This window comes from Vulpes vulpes, chromosome 14 (assembly GCF_048418805.1).
Source record: "Vulpes vulpes isolate BD-2025 chromosome 14, VulVul3, whole genome shotgun sequence".
Classification (NCBI taxonomy): domain Eukaryota; kingdom Metazoa; phylum Chordata; class Mammalia; order Carnivora; family Canidae; genus Vulpes; species Vulpes vulpes.
The window spans coordinates 72,104,557-72,131,512 of NC_132793.1; the positions used below are offsets into that span (position 1 = coordinate 72,104,557).

The following is a 26,956-nucleotide window of genomic DNA, read 5'->3' on the forward strand; positions in this document are numbered from 1 at the left end:
ATGTTTGAGTGGGGTTTTTAGACAAAATATTTACATTGTATTCCCTTCTTTCCTACATTCTCTTATCTAACTTATTTAGGATATCTTTTTTTTTTTTTTTTTTTTGCTATGACACACATACTTTCTATCAAATTGCCAGGTTTTAGCACAGAAATGCATTAATTCACAAAGCACTTCCAGGATTATTTAAATCTCCCACTTGCATGACCTCCTATGGGGACTCGGATACCAGATTAATTCCTGAACATTGTTACTCAAGAATATAATGTTCTAATCAGATAATAAACTGATTAAACAATTTAGGAGGGATAACACAAGAATTCTGTTTTTGCCACTGTATTAATTTTAATTCTTCAGTAATATTCAAGCAATTTATGGTATTCAAAATGCCTTGACATGAAAAAAAAAGTGAGACATTTCCAGTTATTTTCTATATATTTCAAAGTACTAAACTCAGACCTTGACAGAATACTGCAATCAGAACATCTCAGAAAAATTCAAGTTTTAAGAAAATTCCAGAGAAGAAATTTTACAGTCTGTCAGGATTATTTCTACATTTTGCAGTATTCATTGTCAGAAAAATTTTCCTTATATTGAACCTAATTCACAAGGTTGCAACTTTAAGTCATTTTTTAAAATTTATTTTTTATTTTTTTATTGGAGTTCAACTTGACAACATATAGCATATCACCCAGTGCTCATCTCGTCAAGTGTCCCCCTCAGTGCCCGTCACGCAGTCACCCCAACTAACTCATTTCTTCTTTTTATGAATTCAGTAGAAATAAAGAACCTTTCCACTATCCATAAGCTATTATTTACTGAGCACCTACTCTGAGCACTGTGATAAAAGCTTTATACATTAACTTACTTCATCTTCATACCATGATTAAAAAATAAGTATTCAATTGTCTCTATTTCAAAGAAGGAACTGAAACAGAGGTAAAGCCTTGCTCAGGATCTCACAACTAGTAAGTGACAGAGCTGGGATTCAGTTGATATCCTTCCTGTTCTTAATTACAGGGATCTTAACTGCCTCCCAAGACTGCTCTCTCAGCATTGTCCTTACCAATCCAAAATAACTCCAATCCTTGACTCAATTTTCTGAACTCTATGATCATCTCAACCCTATTCTAAATGCTTTCAAAGTTTTCCAAACCTATGTTTCCAGGAAACCCAAATTAAATTTCCTAATAAGGAACACTCTTAATGCTTTCCAAAACTACCTCACCAGGAAATACAGATTAAACTTTCTAATACGGATTATTTTGTGATTATATTATCTTAATTTTTAGATTTCCTATTTTAGAATCTTAATTCCATTAATTTGGAATTTGGTAACAGTGTCCTGTTACTGAAACATGGCTAATAAGCCACCACAATGTCTAGACCATTTCCAAGAACACAGGCTAATACTGGAATCCTGGCTCGTGGATATAGCTAATATAATTGTTGTTGTACATTTACTAGGGTTTTTTTTTTAATAGAACTGAATACTATATTCATATGTATAACTGTGCTATAATCGTCATCTTAGAATAAGAACCAGATTAGCACTTTTTCCTCCCCTAAACTAGCTGGATTTAATAGAGTATAATTATTTGAGTTTTATAAAGAAATTCATACCTCAGAATGAATATGACATTATAAAACAAGGAAGAAGAAAAAAAAGAGGGTTGATATTCCATCCACTAAATATCTTCCATTTTAAATGACTAAATTAAAACAAAATTAATTATCTTGTAAACTACGCTTCATTTTATACTTAATTGACTTCTTCATTAGACCATCTGGAATCATTTGGCTTCTGATCTAATGTTATTGTACCTTAGTTCATAACTGGTTGTGTGTTCCATCAGAGGCATTCTGAATGCATCAATATCTCTAGTTTTTTACTGTCTCTCTCTCTCTCTCTCTCTCTCACACACACACACACACGTGGCTGTCAAAAACAATAAAATATAGGTGGTAATTACGATACCCATGAATATGGTAATAAAGCTCTCTTATGAGGAAATCTGGCTTAATTTCAAATAATCTGTTATCAACGTGGCAATTGAAACATCAGATGCAACTTTATATAGTCAACTTTCCCCAAGAATTTGTATCAATTCAAAGTTTAGCCAATGGTCTTTACTTCCAAGAGAGGCATGCTTCAGTAAAGGAAGGAGAGAGACCTTTACAAGATCTTGCGATCTTCCTCATATATCCCCAGTCATAAGGGCCTCTTTAATCTCTTCAACAACATCAGTCCAATTTCAGGTCAACAGAGAAAAAAATCAGTATCCAAAGATTTGCAAATTATTCCAAGGGACAACAAACAAGGAAGAAAACATTTCCAGAATAATGTCACTGTAAACATACTGAATATCCTTCAGAACTGTCAAATTCCTTCTATAAAACTAATAAAGCCTTGTTACTCTGCTCACCAGAAATTTCAGTGTGCTTCAATTAGTATTTATACTGATTTTTCTTTCTCTTTCAACTTTTATGCACCCAAACAAAAACATTCAAATTCTGTATGTATATGTATATTTTATATTCAAAATTCTATATATATGTATCACATACATATCATAGGTTGGATTTTGTATATTTTCCCTTTGTACAAAAATGGAAATGATTAGTATCTGAAATTCTAATTTAGAAAATACATTTACAGTGCTAAAGGATAGTTATAATAAGAATGTTAAGATGTTAGGGAACCACACTTAGGGAGCCCTCTAGTAAGCCAGCCTTCTTATTCAAATTTAATCAGGGCATTAGGAAAATATAAGCTGCTTAGTTTGTAGTTTTTAGTCTCTGAGGTTGTTATTCAATTCACAGAATCATAGAATTTTAATGTTGAAAGGGACTGTGGAAATTATCTAATCTAACCTTTTTATTTTACACATAAGAAAATTGAGATTATCCTTCCGCTATGTACCGAGCCAAAACTGAAAATATAACTCAATTCAATACTCCTCTTTATACATTTAGACTTTAAGCTGCCTGCTAATAGAAATGACACTCCAGTTCAAAACCCCCAGACACTTCTGTTCCATGTGTCTATAATAAAACTGCATCGTGTCCCTTTGATGCCACTCTTGAACTCATACTTGTCTTTAGAGCCTCTTACTCAAGCCAAGTGAGAAATGACAGTGCCAAAATCAATCAGGCTCGAAGCATCTTTTCTGGCTTCACATCCCTAACAAGTAGCAGAGTACCAAGCATCCAGTCGGTGATTTCTTGAATGAAAGAATGAACGAATGAATGCTCTGAATGGTAGCATAGCAAAGTTAACAGGAGAAGAAGTAAAACCTGAGACTCCCTCCTGGGCTAGTTGAGGCTATTTAGTTGAGCTTCAGGGTGTTTATCAGCACTTGGATGCACAGTGGTTTGTCATCACAGGATTTTACCTGAAGTTCTCACAAGAATAGGTACCACCCTTACAGCTTTCTATTCTTAATGCTCTAAAAGCGTATTGGAAACAGTCCAACAGCAGCATGCCTGAGAGAAAACCTGCCATTAACTGAAGACATTTCTAACCTGCATAACCATTTGCACACTCCTCCTTCTCTTTCCACTTTAATTTAAGCTTATTTCACCACAATCATACGGTCATTTAGACTAAATGCTCTTGTCTGGAATCCAAACAAGCATGAAAACTTGCTCAACTCCTACGTGTTTCCAGTCTTTCTTCAATTTTCTTAGTTCGAATGAAGCTTGAGAAATGTAAACATCATACCATCCAGGTGGTCCACGTAGCAGTACACGTCGTAAGTCTCGTGAGGCGAACGGAATCCGTAGGTCCTGACTCCTTCCTTCCCCATCATATCTCCATAACAGCCTACTCGGGGAGCCCGGATGGGATATCTGGGGAAATAAAGGACTATTAAGTAGCACTTTATTCTTATTCTCAAATTAATAAATTGACAGCCTGTGGCCCCCAGACCTCTCACCTGACGGTCTGATCAGACAGCCAGCCTGCATCACACTGCTCAAATCCATCTTCATAGGCGGCATAGAGCTGCTCTGGGGTTGCTATGACTGCTCCAATATCCAAACAAGCCTTCTGTGCAGCCTCAAAATTCAGTGTATACCTGCTGGTTGCTGCTCTGTAGTGAAACACAACCCCTGCAAAGAGAGCAGTGAACAATCATGGGCATGTTCAAATATCCCACCATACTTTGCAAAGTTTCCTATGGAGCAATATATCAAATTAATCGCTCACATGGTAGTAACACCATGGTGATTCTTTATTTTCACTTGATGAAGCATTACACAAAATTATGGGGATGTGAGGAGCCCCAGAAATGCCATTCACCCAGGTGTCCCATTCTGTTCCATTAGAAAGTTTTCTAGCCAGGAATTTTATGTTCTCATGAAAACAATCTAAGAAAAAGATTTAAGCCATTAAATCCCAAGTGGTGGACAGTTGTTCTGATCACAGATAGTATTCACACTACCATGAGAACATTGGACAACTAAAGGGAGTCGGTGCTGCAGGAGACACAAAGAGTTAAGACAGCCACAAGATCAATTTGCCCTACTTCATGGGCACCTATTGAGGTGACCCACCTTCTATTGAGTCACTCCGAGGCTGACTCAATAGAAGCACATGGAACATTCACTAATGCCACTTCCTCCAAACATAAAACATGAAGATATCTACTTGTAAAAACAATGGAAAAGATGGAAAAGACTATGGCCTATGTATGAGTGAGAAGGCTTGTTCCAATCCCTAGTTTGTTAATCTCCCCCCACCATAAAGTATAACAAATGTTGCTTATGTTATCTGATATGAAAGTCAAATTATGTAAAGGCTTTAAAAATGTTGGATAGGCTAGTAGTTACTTATTCACCATCTGACTAGCATAACTGGGGGCTTCCACTAAGACAGATAAAATATACCATCGATTTTTGTCCTGAAGAAGGCCTGAAATAAAGTTCCCGAGACTCTCCTGAGTTGAAGCTAGGCATCTTGGCACTTGTCTCAAATTCCACTTTACTGTATGTTAGGAGTTGCATAATCTAGTGGTTCTTGAACTGTGCTCTGGGGCTCAGGGAATTGTCAATGGGCTGAGGGAAGGATGGTAGGGGGGTTGGTCCCCTCCTCCAACTTCAACAAGAGCATCTCCATTTTTAATTGGAGAAAACATGGTGACTCATTTTTATAACACTGCAAAGTAAGTCAAGGTAAAGTGCCTCGGAAGTCACTAAGAAATAGAAATTGGGGCAACTGGGTCTTATGATTGAGATTTTTTTTTAAGATTTTATTTATTCATGATTTTTTTTAAAGATTTTATTTATTTATTCACAGGCAGAGACATAGGCAGAGAGAGAAGCAGGCTCCATGCAGGGAGCCTGATGCGGGACTTAGTCCCGGGACTCCAGGATCACACCCTGAGCCAAAGGCTGATGCTCAACCGCTGAGTCACCCAGGCATCCCGGATTAAGATTTTATTAAGAGTCTTATCACAAGGGCACCTGGGTTAAGATTCTGACTCTTGATTTGGGGTCAGGTCATAATCCCAGGATGGTGAGATGGAGTCCCACTCTGGGTTCCATGCTTAGTGCTTGGGCTTCTCTCCTTCTCCCTCCGTCTCTCCCCTCACTTATATGCATTCTGTCTCTCATAAACAAACTTAAAAAAAAAAAAAAAAGATTGTCTATGACTACTTTTTTGTTGTTGTTGTTGTTATCCAGAATGAACTTTGGTTTCCAAGATACCTCCCACTCTCATTTTATTCTTAATAATTCATTGAGGTTGACGACAATCTATATCCCACAGCCAGACGAGACTGTCTTCCACATGCCCATTATCTCCTCCCAAGACAGGTATATGCCAATAAAATAACTACAGGGGTCAGACTAGCCATGTCGTAGATGAGCACTTCTGAAAAGTGTCAACACAAGAAGACCAGCACAGGCACCAAGTAGATGCACTGATAATTAACATTAACTTTCCCATTTCTGATATTGCAATGGAAAATTCATCGAACGCCTTTCAGAAAATTTGTACCTCTATAGAACTACGTTAAAACTGTCAGGAAGTATATATCGTGCTATCTGGTAAGTATGAGGTAGTTTATGATGATCTCTAAGGATTAGCAAGAATTTGAATGGTTTTAAATTAGTCTTATGTTGATCAAAGCTTCAAATAGCCCTCTTGGTAATTAAAAACCTTCCCTGTGCACTGAAGACTGGCAGTAAGGGGGCATAAGAGGGCCTCCAAGAGCAGGGCAGGGCATATCAGCGGGTGTAAGTATCTGCAATTGTTGGGATAATTTGAAGACCTCATGGGGCTAAGGAGATTAAGTAGAGGATTTTCATTGTTTCAGAGGGGCAAGGGGCAAATCCATTGCTAATTCTTTAACGATGAAAATAGTAAGAAGTTGTTAAACTCCTTTTGGGATTTTAAAAACATAAATATAAATTTATACATAGTGAGTACCTACCACTACTATATATATATTTATTTATAATTCATTAATAATCTATATGCTTATACAAGATATAAATATAACACACACACATAGAAACACACACACACAAAGAGAAATAGGAGAACATCAGTAGAGCAAAACAGTCCTAGGCTAACTAAGATAAATAATAAAAAACGCTAAAAGAATGAATAGCCCAGGTTACTTAGTGAATGCATGGACAACATAAAAATAGATTGGTAGGAGAGAGTAACAGAATCTGTACATAAAAGGATGTACAGAAAATTAATTCATTGCATCTGAAATTCAAAGTATTTCCTTTTGGCTATACAAGAAAGTTTAAATAAAACCCTTTGTATATATTTCTGAAAGGTAAATATTTTATAGGGAATGGAGGGATGGAAGAAAAATCTGTTTCATCATGTCTGGGTATTAGAATTGTGCTTAATAACTTGCCAAAATATTCTGTTTCCAAGAGCTATGGTATTATGTGTGTACCCAATTAAAGCGATTTTTCTTTGCTTTGTTTCCTAACTTAAATTCAAATGACATATAAACCACCACTGAAAGAGGGCTAAAATGAAAATGCCTCATCGCAAGACTTAATATATAACAGCTAGCGTATTGACCTTTAAAAAAATTTTCACTGAGTTTTATTTTGATCCAATTCAAATGTTTATCAAGTGCTGGCCTTTCTAAGGCACCATGATACTTATTAGGTACCTTAATTCTCCAATGTAAGTAAGACAATTTATATTTCTTAAAAAACAAACTCAAAGATTTTTATAATCACGCTAGGACAGTGAGAAAAAAAGAAGAAAAGGGTGTGTGTGTGTATATGTGCATACACACACACTGTAAATATTAAACTGTCGGTCAGCCTTCATGGTATTAAAAATGATCACTGACAGGTCTCAATAATGAAGTAATAATTCCTGAACTATTTCTCATGGCTTGAGGTAGTCATCATTTCCACGATACTGCACTTCACTGTATTGAATCAGTGACATTGCTGTGCCAAAAGGTCACCTTCCTTGACCCTTGAAGAAATAACAGCTCATGTCTGGTGAAAGGCACAAACTGTTGAAACGACTGTTTCTTGCACTTGTCTAAGTGTGAACTACAGTTACTTCGGGTGCTGTTTCACAGCACTTCTGGACCAGGCGTCATGTTACACTACTGTCACAGTTTGGAAAGCCTTACCGTCCACCGCCAACGATACCGTGTCTTGTGTGTCTTCAATCCCGTACATGACGTCGCAGCGGTACAGGCCCGCGTCACTGGCATGCAGTTTGACCACGGTGAGGGAGGCATCCCCCACCACCTCAGCATGTGTAGGCACGGACACCCTTCCTTGATAGCCCTGACCAATCTTGACATTCCCATTTTGGGCTACAAGGACGGTAGTCTCCTTCAAATCCTTTCCATTCTTGTCCAATTCAATCTTAGACCATTTGATTCTGAGAAATTCACTGGAGGTGTTGTAACTGGGCGGTAAGGTAGGCATAGTGGAAAAATGGCAAGGTAGGTTGACTTTTCCAGACAGGGAGCCCTTAACAGGTGGGCTTTTTTCCACTTTGGCTAGAAGAAAGAAAAAATACCAAATTATCAGTCCTTAAAAAACCTCAACTGAGTCTATTCAATAAGTGAATGGATCAGAAACCTTACCTTCCTTTGGTTGCATCTTCAATATATGAGATAATTAGATTGATTATATATACAAAGAAGAGTACACAAGTTTTAAAAAATATTTTATTTATTCATTCATGAGAGACACACAGGGAGAGAGGCAGAGACACAGGTAGAGGGAGAAGCGGGCTCCATGCAGGGAGCCCAATGTGGGACTTGATCCCGAGAATCCGGGATCACACTCTGGGCTAGAAGCAGACACTCAACCGCTGAGCCACCCAGATGTCCCAAGAATAGTATACGATTTTACGAACATTTTACAATGAAGACAGGGATTGATAATGGTCATGTTTATGTACTAAAAATATGGCATTTACTTTGAAGTATTTGTAACTTAGTGTTCAACAGGAAAAAACATGCGATAGAATAAGGCATATATAGGGAGGCAAGCAATCAAGGGCAAAAGGAGACTGGAATCAGTAATGCAGATTTGAAAGACTGGACCAATGTTAGGAAGAGCAGTTGAAGGACAAATTTACATCTATGGGGTCAGGAGAGGAAAATCATTTAAGATAACTGCCATATTACCTTAGAGCAAATGAAAATAAAATGCAAATAGGAAGTGAAAATTTTAAAAAGTCCCTCAGTAGACTGAAGCAGGAGGAAGTCTAACAGTTGAAGGACCTTCATTTGGTTCAGTGTTTGAACCAAAGGCTTTCATCATAATGACAAACCCAGCTGCAAACACTTTGCAGTGAAACACTGACCCTCAGTTGTATCCTGGGGGGTAGAATTTTGGTCTGTTCACCTAACCCACCTGAAGTATTAATCTGAACAATGTCCTTCTGTTTAAGCCCTAAACTTTTAATGAGAAAGAACACCTCGACTGCAATTTAACACTATCACATGTAAAAGAAATGTTTTTTTACAGGAATCCATCCCTCTTTCTCTTCTTTCCTCACCATCTTCCAGTTCCTGCTAATTGGCTAGATAATGTGTTGGCAATAACAATAGAAATTACGTGGATGCCAGGGGGGCTCAGCGGTTGAGCATCTGCCTGTGGCCCAGGGCATGAGCCTGGAGTCCTGGGATCGAGTCCCACGTTGGGGTCCCTGCAGGGAGACTGTTTCTCCCTTTGCCTGTGTCTCTGTCCCTCTCTCTGTGTGTCTCTCATGAATAAATAAATAAATAAATAAATAAATAAATAAATAAATAAATAAATAAAATCTTTAAAAACAATCCCAAAACAATAGAAATTATGTTGACACATAAGCAATCTTCATGAAAATATGATGAACAAGTTAATAGTAGCCTGCAGATGGAGTGAAATAATAATTCCTAATTAAAGTGATGTGTGCCTAACAATTAGTGTATTAGTAGTCAAGGTATCGGTAACACACATCTGAATATAGCCATTCATTGGAAATTATTTAGCTGTCAACATGCACTGAGGATTCAGTGGGATATAAGTTATTTTGAAAATTGCAGGACGATAAGGAGATACTGTGGAGTTTAAGAAAAAAATCATCTCTATTGTTAAAGACTGATATTTAACTTCAAAAAGACTGGTCTATAAAACCTTTCATATGATACAAATAAATCTAAAATAATCAATACAGTATTGTATATATAGTATTTCTGACAGAAATCTCTCACATATTTCTTATTTATTATGGTTATTGCTGTCATGCACTTGTTTATCATCTTACTAATCTATATATAACCTGTCCCAAAACAGGATCGAAGGCACTTAAAATTAAATAAAAATAAAGTATACTATTAACTGCACTAAGTTATTAAGATCACCCTCTTCTTGGAATATAATATCAAGGGAACAATTCCATTCTGTTTAATCCTTGGCTTACAAAATAGATTCTCTTAAATAAAGCTGACCCTCAGACTAAAGCTAGTCCAATCCCTTACTAAGGATTCTCCCCTGAGAGGAAGTGACATTCAACCTCCCAGCTGCCTGGTGACAGACCTGGGTGAGAAGGCAAGTCTCCTCAAAACTAATCAAGGCATCTTTCAGCTTTGGTATTTATTGGTTTCTTCCCCTGTCCCTAGTTCCTTTGCAAAGTCTAGACCCATTCTATTTCTATCCCATCCTATTTCTTTAATTGCTATCTACACTGACAGCTGTTAGTAATTTCATGATCTTTTAAATAAATCTATAAACTCCACAGGGTACTCCCTACCTGATTCATAATCCTTTAATTTGGGCCCCATTAGGGAAATGAAAACAAAGTTGTTTTGTTTTGTTTTGTTTTGTTTTGTTTGCCAAGAATAGGGGTTCTGAGAAGGGAAGGGGTGAGAATTCTGTGATCTAAATTCTCCTAATTTACATTTATCATATGTTCTAGGAAATCTCTTCTTCCTTCCTGGAGAATTATTTAGATGATTTACTGCACCATGAACAAAGTATCGCTCTTTTAATGCAGCATAAGCAGCTTTACCATCAACCTCAATTATGATAAAAATGATGAGATTCTTTATCATCTCCTTAAAAATGAGCTTAAGATAAACTAACGTCCAATCCCATAATATGTATTACTAAATTATAATTCTTTTCACAATTTTAGATGTGTAAAGGCAGAAACAAGATTCAGTCCAATCTATCCAGTTGGGTGGCTTTTGAAACTCAGAGCATTGCTCAATAACTGTGCTGTTATGAAAAAAAAAATATTGGAACAAAATGATGTCAAAAGGCAAATTTCCCAAGGGTTATTTATTGTGCTAGATGTTTATAGATACAAGAAAATTAAAAGCTTCGGTTGGATATAAATATATATTCATGTAGAATTCAGTTCTAACAACAGGATTAACAAGAAGCTGTGTGGTCAAGTCTTTTGTGTATAAAATCTTGAGTCTTAATGCATGGGTCACAAGAACTAAGTTCACTGAATCTAAATATTTTAAGGAAGAAATTTAGTAGTTCAGAAGATAATGTTTGTAGATCATGCATGTTTTTTAAAAAATGCTACCTGCAAGAACTAGTCTGAAATTATGAACAATGCAAGTAATAAAAATGAATGTTAACAAAAAGTTCACTGTTTCCACTGGATAGTTTGTGGTCAAAATGAGTAGAGTAAGGGATAAAACTCTGAATAATCAATTATCTTTCATTCTCTGTCATTAAATTGTGTGGAGAATGATGTAAATTCCATCTACACAATTTGACCAAACACACACACACACACACACACACACACACACACACCTTGGCCAAATAAATGTCAGATTGAGAATATGGGAATTTATTACTCTCTCACATGATAAATATCACTCTCTTGTTCATTCATTTACTCATAACTGTGCATCACTCATTCACTTATATTAGAGGAATATCCAAACAACCAAGTCAACACTAGATAATCAATATAATAGGTATTGTTAAAATGCAGAGCTCTTCATGCATTAAAATAAAGCCAATAACCAGGGGACAAGGCATTCATTAATGTTACTAGTTATTGATCTTTTGAGTGCCTAGGAATAAACAGATAAAGGCTTAAGATGAAAATACTTGTGTTGACTCATAACAAGTTACTGCAGTGTATCCCACTATGAACTTGGCAAATCTGATTTATATGAATCTTATATTTCAATTTTTACCCATCATATGAAAAACTTAAGCTCTTCTGAAATCAGCCCCCAACTAATTACATCTCTTAATCATGATCACAGATTTACAAAGAACTTGATTCTTGGCATAAAGTATCATACAGTGGTTAAGAGCATGGACTATGGAGCCTGACTGCCTGGGTTCAACTCCAGCCTCCATGACTAATCTTCTATAGCTATGCCTCCAAACCTTTTGATGGTACACTTTCCTCATCTGTCAAATGGGGAGAAGAGAAGCATCTGTCTCATTGAAGAGTTGAGATTCAATAAATTAGGCAAAATATTCAGAAGAAGGCCTGACATGGAGAAATTATTCAGTATCGCTACCTACTATTACTTTTTTAAAATACCGCCAAGGTATCGTAAGTGTTTTTTCCCCTATTGTTTGTGTGAGTTCTTTATTTTAAGCAGAAAGTCTGAACTCTGTTTTAAGTGTCCCTCAAGGTTCTCCCACTCTTCTATTATTCCCCTTCTGTTACTACCCATCTAAACCAACTCCATTTTCCATATTTCCCTTCTGTGTTCTCTGTTGTCCCTGGAGGCTATTATCCTTCCCTGTCTGTGACCTTCACTTTACTTCTTGAAAACACTGAAGAAGATACCACCTGGGCTGTTCACAGATTGGTGGAGTCTAAATTCTGACAGCCATCTTGGTCATTCACATCTTGGTTTAAATGTTACTTATTCAAAGAGGTCTTCCCACCTTCCCCTGACCCAGGCCATTCTTTATTATATCACTCAGTTTTATTTTCATCAATCTGAAAGTACTTGGACTGTTAGTTTACTTGTTTATTGCTTGCATCATGTAAGTAGGAGATTGAGTTTAATGAAATCTAGGACAATGTATGGCTTGTCCACTGGTATATCCCTGGGCACCCATAATGTAACCTGGCATATAGAAGGTACTCAAACAATATTGTTAGCGAGTAGATAAATGTATGGATAGGGGAATGGATGGATAAATGAAATGATACTTAAGTTTTGCGTCCTCAAGAGTGAATTAAAGAGGAACTGTAGAGAATAGGAGAAGGGACTGCCAAGCGGGAATTACAAGTAGAAAACCAAGGAACATTGAAGTCTATGTGTGGAATTGCAAATTAGTTCAGAAAGTCTGAAGTATAGAGTAAGGGTGAGAAAGAAGTGGAGGCTGAGTCTAGAGAGGAACAGATTATTGAAATTCAGGGCAGTATCTTACCTCATGGATTATGGTCCAGGAATTTGGAATTATAGAACCTTCATTAGGTAGATATATAATTTAAAGCTGAGAAAAAACAGTGCATGTGCACTTACCCACTTACTTTGAGAAAAGTGAAGCAAAGCAAAGAAATGTAGGTGTGGGTAAAAACTTGGCTTTTAGCCTGGTCTTTGTCTTTTTGATTCTTCTTGTACTCTAGCCTCCTGAGGGTTTGATAGGCTTTCTTTTCTTTACAGGAAAGTCCTTGAGTATATTGAAGAAGATGGATTTTAAATAAATGCCCAATGCCATATATGAGCCTTTTTGCAGCTTGAAAGTAATCGGGGAATTTACTGAAAACCTACTTGCCTCTTTAGCATCCTGTTCATTATTTCATTTTGATTGATTGATTGAAAACCATTTATTAAATAAAAAATATTTTAGCTGAAAGTGTTCAGCACTCTAAGACAATGAACAGATAAAAAATTACTTTGGTGACACCATATTGCCATTCCATGCCCTGATACTTAAATTTCTATTTCACTAAGCACCAAAGAAATTATCACACTCACCTTTATGTAGCGCATGGGCTGCTATTAAGGTAGAACACATCCATAAGATGCCCTTTATATTTATCAACATCTTGTCCTAGGAATGAAGAAAAACACAAAGGAAATCATAAGCATTCAGGTTTGTGGCAGGCCAGAGATCACATGCTATTTGTGCAGCGTATGTAATAAGAGTACAAAGAGTAGCTCCTCTTAGATTGTAAAAACAAGAGAGAATTTGTAATAGGAAAAGTCATCCTGACACTTTAATTATTAGTTTGACTCTCACCCATTTTAGCTACTAAAATAATCCCAGAACCCACTTTGGGAACATATAACAATATGGATGTGCGGGGCGGCCACAACTGGGTAGGCTATAGAAAGAACAATTAACCACAGCCAAGGAACTAGTGGCTAGGAACTGGCACAAAGAGGGAAGGGTGACCACAGTGTCAATTTAGAAACAGGAAGCTGGTCACAGGGTACAAGAAGACGAAGGAACAATAGGGAGAGATGTTGAAAGAAGGGGATTCATATCTAATGTGAGGTGAAGGAACATGGTGGTGGTTCCCGCATTTGGTATCAAAACAGGGAATAAGGGCTTCAGCAGGCTTTTTAAAGCACAGACTCAATTTAGTTTCTAGGAGGCTGAACAAACAAAACAGATGTATTATAAGGAGCTGTTAATTACAAAAAGACCAGTGCTTGCCATGAGTTTTAAAGCAGTTCCAACAGTTCTAAGGTCTGAAGGATGAAAAAAGAAAGAAAACACTCTGTTCTGAGAGTCAAGAAACCCTGCCCTGGCTTTGCCATTAATTTATTGTGTGCCTTTGGGGAAGACATTTAACAGTCTGGGTCTCAGAATGGTCCCTTCCAGCTCGAGTTTCTACGGAGCTGTAATTATAAGGCGGATAAGTACTAGTGTCGGGGACCATCTGGAAAGCAAAGAGCCAATCTCAGAAGAACTGCAGATTATTTGATCCCCACGCTTGTTCCCTTCTCAGTTACATTTAGAACTATTCTGTAACAGCCATTGTTGGTTGGCTATCCGGTAACCATTCCTCTTTCTCCCTTCTAACCAAACTCTGATTCCACTCTCCTGTCTACCCTCCTTCACCCAGCCATACCCTTTAGAGGAGCCTAAGTCAAACCCAGCCCAAGGGAATGATCCTGATTATCCTAAGTCAGTCACACTCTCCCATTCCTTTGGCCAATGATTGGTTTTGGATGAGTAGATGATGCAGTTTTAACTGATGAGATGTGAGGGGATCTCCGCAGGGTGGAGGGGATGCTCCTGGGAAAGGTACATTCATCGAATAGAAAGAAAGGAAGAGATGGTTGCTTTTCTTCATTGACACAATAGGGTATTTCTTCGCCTACTGTTATGTCATCTTGCATCCATGAGTGTGTAAGATACCTGCTGGGGATGAGGTTAAGAAAGAATCAGGAGAGCTGGGGCTTAAGCCCTCAACCATTCAGCCTGGAGTAGGCTGTACGTCTGAACTTTTTCTATGAAATAATAAACCCAATATAAATTTGTTATTTATACCCAATAAAATGAGGGATTCTTGTTACTTGTAGCTGAAGGTACTGACACATTTGAAATGGTGTCCTAAATAACTTCCTAATATCTTCCTTAGAAAGTATATAAATTCTGGATGATTTAGGAAATCTAGATTGAAAAGAAGTAAATGCTATAAAAATCAAGTCCAGTTTGGGTTCAAGTTTGATTTCATTATTTTGACATTACTCTTTTTTTCCATGATATTCTCCATTTGATTGCTTTTATTTTATTTATCTTGGAATAAGTGTTAGAAGTTCTCTACAACAAAATCCTAAAGAGCATCTTTTAAACTTAATAAATTATGTATCTATTTTCCATCTCTAAGCCATTGACAACTCACAATGAAAAGCACACAGTTGATAATCCTTGATACAGATTAACCTTGAAAATTAAGTTTATTATTTATCATAACATTACTGGGATATATAGTAGACACTATTAAACACAAACTGGAAATTTTGGTTTTTACATTCCTTCTTTTTTTTAGATTCTATTTATTTATTTTGAAAGAGACAGATAGAGAGAGAGAGAGAGAGAGAGAGAGAGAGAGAGAGCATGAGCCAGGGGGAGGGGGAAAGGAAGAAGCAGATTCCCTGCTGAGCAGGGAGCCCCACATGGGGCTCGATCCCAGAGCCCTGGGATCATGATCTGAGCCGAAGGCAGATGCTTAACTGACTGAGCCACCCAGGTGCCCCATTTCTGTCTTTCTTACAAATACTACAGCAACTAGGAAGTATACACCTATATTTCAATGTTATTACAGTATTTCAGAAAAAAATAAAGATCTCAATTCCACATATTCTGTAGTTTAAAGTTGCCAAGGTGAAATTTCAGGTTGTATCATAAAAAAATCTATTAAAGAAAATGCATTCTTTCAGTATTAACTGAATCTAAGACTAAGAAACCTTTTTATAAATATAAACAATAATTTCCTATCATCATTAGAGAAAAAATTGTCCTCATTTTTTTTTTCTTTTCTTCAGGAAACTTTTATTTTCTAAGCATAATGTTAAGTCCGGTCTCAACCTGAATTTAAGTTCTGAATCCTCTACCAATACTCTGTGATTTCGGGTAAATTACTAGCTCTCTCATTTTCAGTAGCTTCTTTATTGTGAAAAGTAGTACTTAACTGTTGAATGTGAGGATTGATAAAATAATGCATATGAAATATAGCTCAAGAATACACAGTGTATTCAGTATTCAATAAAATTACTAGCTAATTCAGGATTTTTTACAGATGTTCTCTTCCTGCTTTCATATCACTAATAGTAAAAAGAAAAGTATTTGAAGCTCTTGGATTTGAAAGTTATCACTTGGGTTACCACTATAGAAGCAGTGGGTAAGTTTATGCTTATAAGACAATCCCCTATAACTTTTGCTATGTGCTTTGAGTCATTACTTATAAACATATTTTATCCCCTCTGTAGAACAGTAGGCTCTGTAGAACGGACCTAATATCACATTCAATTTACTAATTCCTGTAATATTTCCACAGGGTCAGCTTCAGAGTAGACCCTTGTGGAAGGTTTATAGACTGAATGCAGGATCACTGCCTCCATTTCTTATTCTAAAACATGCTTTAGAGCAAAGTGCCAACCTCTTGAATATGGGCAAGTAAGCTAATTATACCTGAAATACATTTAAAACAGTACAGTTGACTATGCATCATGTCACAATGATATCTGATGTTTATCAGTATTTGGAGTGTTGGATCTCATAATAAAATCAGAGACCTTGACCCAGGAATGGGTCTTCTGCATCCTAATTTCCGATCTAAGGCTGATATTCAAAGTCTAACTTTTTCTGCCTTGCTCATTCTTATAAAAGTGTCTTTCCTTTTTTTTTTTCTTTTTTTTTTTAAGAGAGGGAGGAAAATGGTCTTTCATCTACATCACGAATATATTCATCACTTGCCTTAAAACTGCCTCAAGACAAGGCTAGGGAAGGAATCCAGTGCATTAAAAATACAAGGGAAAGATCAATCATGTTTTAAATATATTTACATAAGTATATTTGAATAAATTCCCAACATTTAAAAATTGGAGTTGTCATAAGCCTCAGATCACTTTGAAAAATCAGATCAGGGATCCCTGGGTGGCTTAGTGGTTTGGTGCCTGCCTTTGGTCCAGGGCACGATCCTGGAGTCCTGGGTTCGAGTCCCACGTCGGGCTCCTGGCATGGAGCCTGCTTCTCCTTCCTCCTGTGTCTTCCCCCACCCGCCCTCTTTCTATCATAAATAAATAAATCTTTTAAAAAAAATCAGATCAAACAAGTCTACATCCATATTCTTGCTGGCCAGTCATCAGCACTAGGCAAGGAGCAGGCTCTCACCTTGGCTCCGTGTGCTCAAGGTGATCACTGGCCCCACTGGGCTTCTCATCCATTGCTACTCCTTGCCTGTTCCCTGTAGAGAACCTAAGTTTGCAACACTTGCTTTAAACAATGGTCATTTATTTCTTTAGTAAATATCTCAGAATGCTTTTATTGATCTTAACTGCCTTAGAATTACATTTCTGTGGACTCTTCCTTGGAGTCTGGGGGCACTCATTCCATTTCTCCAATTCTCTTAAGGCTATGTTCACGTTCATGTTTGTCAAGGCATACTATCTACCTTCTGCATTTAGGCCTTACTAAATAGGAAACTTTCTAAAACCTCCTTTTTTTTTTTTTCTTTTAGCACCACTCTAACCCCCACTTATATTCTTTCCTCTTCCATGTCAGTCTTGTAAGCATAATCTGCTAGTGATAACAAGTTTGTCTGCATAGAAAGACCTGGGAGATAGGAAAGCCAGTGTCTATATTTAGCCTTCACTCTAGTGAAGTCAATAAGAAGAGGAGAAAGTCATCGAACAATCAAGACACAGTTGGTTGAGGCTGTTTAATTGCCTGGGAGACACAAGAGACAAGGTTAACAGGACACCTATCCATGAGAAATGTCTGCAAAGACGGTAAGCGTCATGCCACGGATGGGCTGCCTTGACTAATCTTGGGGAAGATCTGCTGAGCAAAGGGTGACTTAAGGACACAGAATTAGCGATTTTGTTTTCTAGTCTTCAAAATCGTTACCCTAGACAACCAGTTGTCTAGGACACCTCAACTACCTTCCATTATTAGTATTATCTACCATTTTGCTCTTTGTGCTTTCTCACAGAAGAATCACTGCAACGCAGAGAGAAATTTCATGGTTTAAACAGGTAATCTTATATATTTACTTCACAGGAGTAACTGTGCCATGTGAATTTATCACTAATCTGCAACTAGATTCCTGAACTGGGACTGAGCTAAGCTTTTTCACGGCATTGTCCTTTAGTACTGCTCTTTTCTCTGCCTGGCTAACCTCTTCCTCATTACTCTTTCTAAAACACTGCACTCTCTATTCCCTTTACCATGCTCTATTTTCATCATAGTGTATATCATTTTATATATTTTATTGGGGGGGGGAGGGGTGAAGGATTGCCTTTCTCTATACACCATAATATAAGCTCCAGAAGAGCAATCTATGATGTTTTGTTCATGCTCAGGATACTCAGTAAGTGTTTGCTGAATGAATGAATGAATGAATGAATGAATATGCTCAATTTTTTTTTTTACCTAATAAGTTGCATATTATAAACACTATTTGGTACATTCCTTTCTTTGTTTAAAATACACTGTACTTCGGAAAATGTTCCAAATCGGCAAATATAGGTTTTTTTGCATTGTTTTTAACAGCTGTAGAGTTTTCCATTAGATGAATGCAGCATCTTTTATTTCACCACTTCCTATGATAAGCCTTTAAGCTGGCTCCAGATTTTGCTATTAGAAACAATGCTGCAAAGAGCATCTTGTCCATCTGTCTTGGGTGACACTTGTACCAGCATGTATATGACAATATCCAGAAGAGATTTGCTGGGTCAAAGAGTATAAGCATTTTAAAATTTTTCTGGTTATTAGCAAATCATTTTATAAAAAAGATGAGCCCATTTATATTTGCCACAGTAGTATGTGAGAGATCCACTTTCCCCACAACCTGGCTGAAACAAACTCTCATCAAACTTTTTTAAATGGACTGCTGTGATAGATGACAAAACAGTAATAGTGCAATACATCATTGCTTTTTAATTACTATTTCTTTAATTATGAATGAGGCTGAGCAATTTCTCATATGATTAAAAACATATTTGTTCTGCTAACTGCCTATATATCACATTTGACATTTTTGGATAGACTGTGGTCTTTTATTTATTTATAAAAGCTCTTGTTATATCAAAAGAGTTATTGGCTCTTTGTCTCTCATATGTTGCAGATATTTTCCAAATGCGTTGCTTCTTTTTGTGTAAAATAATTTAATTATTATTTACTCATATTTATCAGTCTTTTCTAGTATGGCTTCTGGATTTTATCTTTTGCTTAGAACAGGTTTCTCTACTTCTATGTTATTATTTTAAAAATTCTATAATATCCTCTAGTTTTTTTTTAATTTAATTTTTTAGAGAGTGACAGAGAACATCCACAAGCAGGGTTGGTGGGGGGAGGGGGGGTGCAGAGGTGGAGGAACAGAGGGAGAGGGAGAGGGAAAGAGAGACTCTTAAGTAGGCTCCATACCCAGGGCAGAGCCCCCCATGGAGCTGGATCTCATGAGCCTCAGATCATGACCTGAACTGAAACCAAGAGTAGGAGGCTTAACCGACTGAGCCACTCAGGTGTCCACTCTAGTTATTTTTCAAACGTCATCTCTACATCTTGTATTTGATCATCTTAACTTTATTTGAGGATAAGAAATAAGGTAGAGGTTGACTCTTATTCTGAGTGGACCAATCACTTGTCCCCAGATTATTTGTTTAATAATCCTTCTTTGTCACTGAATTTCCATGTCTATTTTAGTCTATTTCTGGATTCTGTCTCCTATTCAGTTAAATTAGACAAGTCTTAAGGCAAAATGATCCTAACTAACTTTACAGATTTAGTAGGAAATACGTGATTTAGGTACTAGTGTTTTTATTGAGATTATAGAATTAGATCAATACAAGTCCCATGGATATAATATTAACACCACTTATTTATACAGTTTTCCATTTGCCAAAGCCTTCTCACAGTATTCACCCTTTTGATGTATATAACTGTATATACATTTAATAGATTTTGACATCAAGCTGTTTGATTCAAAGCCTAGTGTTCACTCTACCACACCACAGGTAATAGCAACTCAGTGACTTAATAATAAAAATATAATTGCTTACATATTATATATGTGTTTATTATAAGCTCTGTAATCTCATTTTTATAGAAAAACACCTCTTAAAATTCTTAAAAGAATGAGGTAGGATATATATACGTACAGAAATGAGGTAAATTTAAACTCAGATGTGTGTACCCTTTAATAGATGATAGATCTATCCAGAGGAGTTTCAGGAAACATTAAGAGGCAAACTTTGAACAAAGACACTTTGCATGGACCATTGAAATACAACCACCTTGGCACATTCAATGATAAGAACCTAGCAGAGCCAAAGGAAAAAACAAACAAACAAACACAACAACAACAAAAACCCCGGGAGAATATATATAAATATAATATAAATGCATAAATGTATATTTATGTGGGGGTGGAGAGGTGGCTGCAATTTACTGAATCTAGGCTACTAGAGGAGACAGCAAAAATTCACTAATTGAAATGGAGCTTGACCAAGACATTTATCTCTACTTCCTCTTGTTCTGATTCCTAATCAGAGGGAGTACACGTCTTCTGTTTTCTGGTAAAGAAAGTATAGACCTATGCAACAATCAGCATGTTTTCTCAGACTAGAGCAGCTCACCCCAACAATGAATGTTTGTGAGTCCCGTTTTCTCTAGGTGGGTGGTAAAATAATCACCTACTATAGTACAGTCACTGAGTCTTCTCAAGAGAACCATGTGTCTTGAGAAGTTGGGCTCAGTCACAGGGCAATATCCCATTTTAAATACAGTGTCTAGCGATGCCTGTCCACGAATAAAGGCAACAAAACTGTTTAAACTGCAGTAGAAAAGAAGAGCTTGGTTATATGACTATTGGAAGACAGCCTTGGTGGATCTCTATGTCCTCAAAGGCTCTGATGCTCAATTAGTGACCAATTATCAAACTTATGCATAATAATAAGGTGAGGAAAGAGAGAACAAGGACTATATTTTTAACATTAATAATACCTTTTTTCAGGTCCTTTGCAACAAAACTTACAAGCATGCAGACATAGGGACCTTAGAATATCAGAGACATTCTCTTCCAGTTTGTACGCAAATTGGAGGAAACCTACACCTGTAAACATACATATCTTAGGGGATTCTTGTCAAACTTCATTTTTTAAAAAAGCAGGAAGTACAGTTTAGGAATAACTTTTAACTTATCTACTAGAAAAAACCCAAAAGTTTGCATTCTGACATAAATCCTTTGATGGTCTTGTTCTTATCCTCTTTGCACCACCCACAAGATTAAGGACTGTGGACTTCCTGCTGGAGGAAGTAATTGCTCAATCACTTTGGAATCCATTGGAATCCTTTGCTTTATTAGCTTGGACAAGCACATACAATTGTGAAATATTCCTTTCTTTCCTAAGAGATCACACTAAAAGTCAGCTCAGCCCTTCTGCTTGATATGTTCTTGCATCCAAGTTACATATTCTCCCAACTGGAAACCGATTCCATCTCAGAAAACCCCTTGTTGCTCCCACTGAAGCCTTCCCATTTTTATATTAAACTCACAGCACCCTATTTTAGGACTTCACATGACTACTTCCATGGCAGGCTTGGCACAGTTGACCAGCAGTACTTAAAATACTTTCGGTCACAGCTTTTAGAAGGAGTCAAAAAGAAAGGGAAAGAGTATCAATTAGATCTCAGAATTTGAGATCTCAGGGATCCTTAAAACCCTGTTCTCCTGAGGTAAAGCGAAGAAGCGGGAGAGTTTAAAATGCAGCTCTTAGTGGCAGCGTCTAGACTACGCCCCGTTCTCCCAGGTTACGGGCTCAGTCATTTGGTGCACGTGTGCGGAGCTCCCTGCGGGGGCCAGACCCGCGCGGGCGCTGCTGATGCCCCCAGCCGGGGTGCAGCCCCACCCCTGCACCCCTGCACCCCTTGGGCCCCTCTCAGTCCCGTCAAGCGGCAAGCGTCTGCCATCTAGAACCCCCTTATGACAGTCTGGAACAGGACTATCCTGTACGGTCCTAAAAGCAGTCTTTAAACGGATGTAAACGTATTTAGAAAGTCAATGTATGGACCACAGAAGAAACTTGTGTCATTTTTCTGCCAAAAAAAAAAAAAAAAAAAGGTTTGCTTGGAGTAAATCTTTACCTCCTCCCTGCTGCATGGCAAAAACTTCTACTACCACTCTCAAGAAGCAAGAAAAAAAAAATCGAACTGTTAGTGTTTAGCAGCTTCAGGACAGAAGTCCGGTAGCCTCCGGTGCCCGCAGCCCAAGGGCCGGGGGCGCGGCCGCCGAGCAACCACGGGTGAGCCCCACCCCGCCCCGCCCCGGGCTAGGCCCCGCCCCGGGCCAGGCCCCGCCCCCACCGGCCTCCAGGCGGGGCCCCGAGGCTGGCGCTGCGCCTCGGGGCTGGGCCGCCCGCCGGCTCTCCGGAGCGCGTGTCAGCCCGAGTCACGCCCGTCTCGGCCCGGGAGCTCCAGCTCCAGCCCACGTGGCGGCGGCTGGCGGCTGCGGCGGAGCCCGGGGCGCCCGGCGCGGTTCTCACTCCGCGTCGGCCGAGCGAGCGGGGTTCGGCCCGAGGCCCCGACCCCTCTAGGGGCTGCTCTCCCCCCGCCCCGCCCCTCCGTCCTTGCACGCGCTTTGGCAGCGTCTGTTGTCGCTTAACATCTGTCTGCAAACGGGACGCGAAATTCGGCCTCACACCTCGAAGCGCACCCTACGGGTCCTCGCCTCTTTGCGACCCTCAGCCCCTTCTCACTCCTTTCTTCTTTCCTGGTCCCCTTCCTTACGCTTCCCTTCCCTCCCCTCCCCTTCCCTCCCTCCCTCCCCTTCCCTTTCCTCCCCTCCTTTCCCTCCCCTCCCCTTCCCTTCCCATTCCCTTTCCCTCCCCTTCCCTTCCCTTTCCTCCCCTCCTCTTCCCTTTTACCCTCCCCTCCTCTTCCCCTAACCCCCCTCCCCTTCCGTTTCCCTCCCCTCCTCTACCCTTTCCCCTTCCCTTTCCCCTTCCCCTCCCCTTCCCTTTCCTCCCCTCTTTCCCTCCCCTCCTCTTTCCCCCCCTCCTCTTCCCCTTCCCCTCTCCTCCCCTTTCCCTCCCCCTCCCCTCCCCTTCCCCTTCTCCCCCTCCTCTTCCCCCTCCCCTCCCCTCCCCTTCCCCTTCTCCCCCTCCTCTTCCCCCTCCCCTCCCCTCCCCTCCCCCTTCTCCCCCTCCTCTTCCCCCTCCCCTCCCCTCCTCTTCCCTTTCCCTCCCCTCCCCTCCTCTTCTCCCTCCCTCCCCTCCTCTTTCCCCCCTCCTCTTCCCCTTCCCCTCCCCTTCCCCTCTCCTCCCCTTTCCCTCCCCCTCCTCTCCCCTCCCCTTCCCCTTCTCCCCCTCCTCTTCCCCCTCCCCTCCCCTCCCCTCCCCTTTCCCCTCCCCTCCCCTCCCCTCCCCTTCCCCTTCTCCCCCTCCTCTTCCCCCTCCCCTCCCCTCCCCTCCCCTCCCGACGCGCTCCAGCCCTAAACTTCCACGATGTAGTCTTGACGTTACTGCATCTTTGGCGCGGCCCTTTCTTTGGCGGGACCCCGGGGTGGGGCCGGAGCGCCGGGTCCAAGCGGCCGGGAGCAAAGCGCTCGGGGCGGTTTCCGGAGCGTGCAGCCCGCGCGGGGGCCCGTCCACGCAGCGCAGCGCGGCCCGGCCGGAGCGGGGCCACCCCGCCGACTCGGGGGGGCAGGCTCGGCCCTGCGCGGACACGCGGCCTCTCGGGGCCCCCAGGGCCCCGGGTTCCCGGCGCGGACCCGCCGCAGGCACGGGCGGGGGCGCCCTTCATTCACCCTGAACCGCGGCGCGGGGGCGGCTCGCTGGGGGCCCGCGGCGGGGGAGGGTCCGGCGGCCGCCGAGCCCGCGTCGCCGTCAGGGGGCGCCCGCAGCCGTCCGCGCGCCGCGTTCCTGGACCTCTGGGCCGGGCCGGGCCTCTGCACGCCTGCGGGGGGCCGGGCGCGGGGACCCGCGGGCCGGTCGCTCCTCCCCCCCGGCCCCCCGGCCCCCCGGCCCGGAGGCAGGGGTCTCGCACTGGCCGTTCATCCGTCCGCCGTGGGGGAGGGGACCAGGGGCGAGGACTCCGAGCCGAGGCCGGGCGCGGGGCGGGGGCGGCGAACATGGGGACGGGGGGGGGACACAAAGATGGGAAGGGGCCCGGAGGCCGAGGCCGGCGCCCGCGGGGCAGGGGCGTGCGCCCGCGGGGAGGCTCTCCGCGCCGCGCGCACCGCCCTCCGTGGCATCTCCGGGGACCGGCGGGGCTCGCAGGGGCGCAGCGGGCGGGAGAGCAGACCCTGGGCTGTGACACGGCGGGTGCCGCGCTCCCCGCTGCCTGGCGCACGGGCCTCCGCGCCCGGGGACGCCCACCCGCCCGGCGCAGGGCGGCGGGGCGCTGCAGCCTGGGCGTCCGCGTCGCTCAACTCGGGGGCGGAGGAGCTGGAGGGGCAGGCGGCCCGCGGGAGCCGGGGCGACGGCGCTGGCCCGAGCGGCCCCGGAGGCGGTCCCCGCGCCACCTTTGTCTGCAGAGCGCCCCGAGCCTCCACCTCGCTCCGCGGGGTGACACTGAATTCCTGCACCCCGCCGGGGCTTCCAGGCAAGCTTTTCCCGCCCAGGCGCTCTCCGGCCGCCGCGGCCCCACCCCCACCCCCGCCCCGGCCTCCCCGGCGGCCCCGGGCTCGCGCGCGGGACAAAAGACCCCGGGGGCACCGCGCCGGCCCCGACAGCCCCCGGGCCGCCCCAGAGGCGCGGCGCGGGGAGCCCCCCGCCCCCGCCCCCGCCCCCGCCCCTCGCAGCCTGTGCGGCCGGACGCGGTCGCGGTCGCCCAGGTCCCCCGGACCTGCCTGGGGTCCGGGGCCGCCCCGAGCCGCGACCGGGAGCCAGGTGGCGGCTGGCGCGGCGGCTTCGGGGACCAGCCCGCTCGCGGGGCCCCCGAGTCCCCATTCAAACTTTTGCCTCAAACAGGTTAACAAAAAAAAAAAAAAAAAAAAAAAAGCTCAAGATGCCAGCGGTCCCTCCAGCTCGGGACCCCACGACTTTTCGCGGGGTTCCCCGCAGTCCCCTTCGCTCCCTTCCCCCAATTCCGTTAGTCCCTCGACCCCCACCCCATCCCGGGCTTCTTTTGTCTGGATCTTTTTCAGCACCACGGTCCCTCGGCATTGCTCTCTCCAAACGTCCTTCTCAAAGTTACCTGCATTCTTAAAAGTGCATTTATCTTCCTAACTTCGCCTTCCAGCTGGCTCTCTCCGCCTCAATTAAGCCTTCTCCCAATTACAAGGTACTTCGGTTTTCTAAGCTCTCTCGTTTTTGTTTTTTGGGGTTTTTTTTTCCCTATTCTTTTTTTTTTAAAGGAGGAACAAAAGAAACGTGATTACCTTGAAAGGCGGCTTATTGCAGTTTGGGGGGAAAAAAAATCACCGCAGCGCAGCGCGGAAGGGCTCGGTGTGGCCGGGGCGGGTCACCCGGCGGCTGGGCGCCCGGGAGGGGTGCGGAGGTGCGGGGCGGCGCGGGCGGACGCGGGTGGCCGCAGAGCCGGGTCCCAGCGCGGCTCCCAGCGCCGGTCCGCGGCCCCGAGCGCTCGCGGCTGTCGCTCCCGCCCGCCCGGAGTTCTCCCCCAGAAAGGCTCGGGGCAGCTCGCCTGCAAGTTCAAATGCGGGTTGTGACACCCATCATCATTATATCACTGTACCGTCAGCACCGAGGAGGAGACTCGGCGAGGAGGAGGAGGAGGAGGAGGAGGAGGAGGAGGAAGAGGAGGAGGCTCATTCACAGGCTCCCGAGGCGCTCGGCAGCTTCAGCCCCTCCTAGGAGCCCGGGCTTGGAAAGCAGGCGGAGGGCGGAAAGGACCGCCGGCCCCCTCCGCGGCACCCCCACCTCCCGGCGTCCCTGCCCCTCGAGAAGTACCAATGGGCTCGGGGACAGCAGCGCTCCCCCGCCCCCCCCCCCCCCGGCCCCCGAGCAGCATCGCCGCGCGCCCGGAACCCGCCCCCCCCGCCCCCGGGGCCGCGCGCTCGGGGCTGGGGGGACACGAGCCCCCCGCGCTTCGGGGCCGGCGGGCGGCAGACGGCTGAGCCCCCGCAGTCCCTCCCGGGAGCGGACGAAACTCCGTAAAATCGGCGAAGAACTTGCTTACAGCGCGTTTACGCGGCCCCGGGACCTGGCTGTCCCATCAGAGCCAAGTGTCAGGCTTGCGCCTCCTGCCAACCTGAGCCAGACTGAGCGAGCCGGACCCTTCCAAGCCCCGGAGAGAACGTGCAGGAACCGCCTTCCCCGGGAGCTGCCCGAAGCGGAGCCCGGCGTCGGAGCGCGAGCTACAAAGACCCCGCTGGTGAAGGCTCGGACGGGAAGCTCCCCAGCCCGAGCCCCTGCCGGCGTCCACAGATCCCCCGACTCGGCCACTCAGTACACAAGTCTAGACTTTGCTTTCCTCCTTCTTCCTTACCCTCAGTTTTCCAAAGTGTGATGATGGCAGGATATTTAAGAATTTTTCTGAGCAACACAGACTCCTTCCATGTCCCGATCCCCCCTTCCTTGTGGTCAGGAAATGGGACCACAATCTTCCTGGAGTTCTTGTGATTTCTGTTTTCAGCCGGGCAGACCGACTGTGTAAACAGCATCAACACAAGGAAGAGTCCCCTGCATTGTGTTACAAAAGATTTCCTATAGGACCTTAGAGAGCAAGGGGTCAACCAGTTGACACAAAGGATTTCTGCCCCTTAGAAAAGAGGGACTTTGTATTTTCCTTTTCTTTGAAGTCCTGTATGAGTTTATACAATGGGAACAAAATAAGCCCAAGGTGCACATCAGTTTCAACATGGGGGGATCCTGGAAGGGAGAGC

The 26,956-nt window shown here is 42.8% G+C and overlaps 1 protein-coding gene across 7 annotated transcripts in view; it reads right to left on the reverse strand.

The window, feature by feature from the left end:
* Positions 1–26,405, reverse strand: part of VCAN (versican) — a 111,897-nt gene extending 85,492 nt beyond the window's left edge. For 3 of the 7 annotated variants that reach the window (XM_025992936.2, XM_025992937.2, XM_025992938.2), the window contains exons 1-5: positions 25,493–25,718; positions 13,416–13,491; positions 7,626–8,003; positions 3,939–4,113; positions 3,725–3,852 (exon numbers count right to left, since the gene is read on the reverse strand). In XM_025992936.2, coding sequence (XP_025848721.1) covers positions 3,725–3,852; positions 3,939–4,113; positions 7,626–8,003; positions 13,416–13,485 — 751 coding nt within the window. In that variant the 5' untranslated portion in view covers positions 13,486–13,491; positions 25,493–25,718. Of the gene's footprint in view, positions 1–3,724; positions 3,853–3,938; positions 4,114–7,625; positions 8,004–13,415; positions 13,492–25,492; positions 25,719–25,806; positions 26,020–26,250 lie in introns of those variants that run through there. The other 4 variants (XM_072736869.1, XM_072736866.1, XM_072736868.1 and 1 more) reach the window with 4 other exon arrangements.
* Between the last annotated feature and the right edge of the window lie 551 nt (positions 26,406–26,956).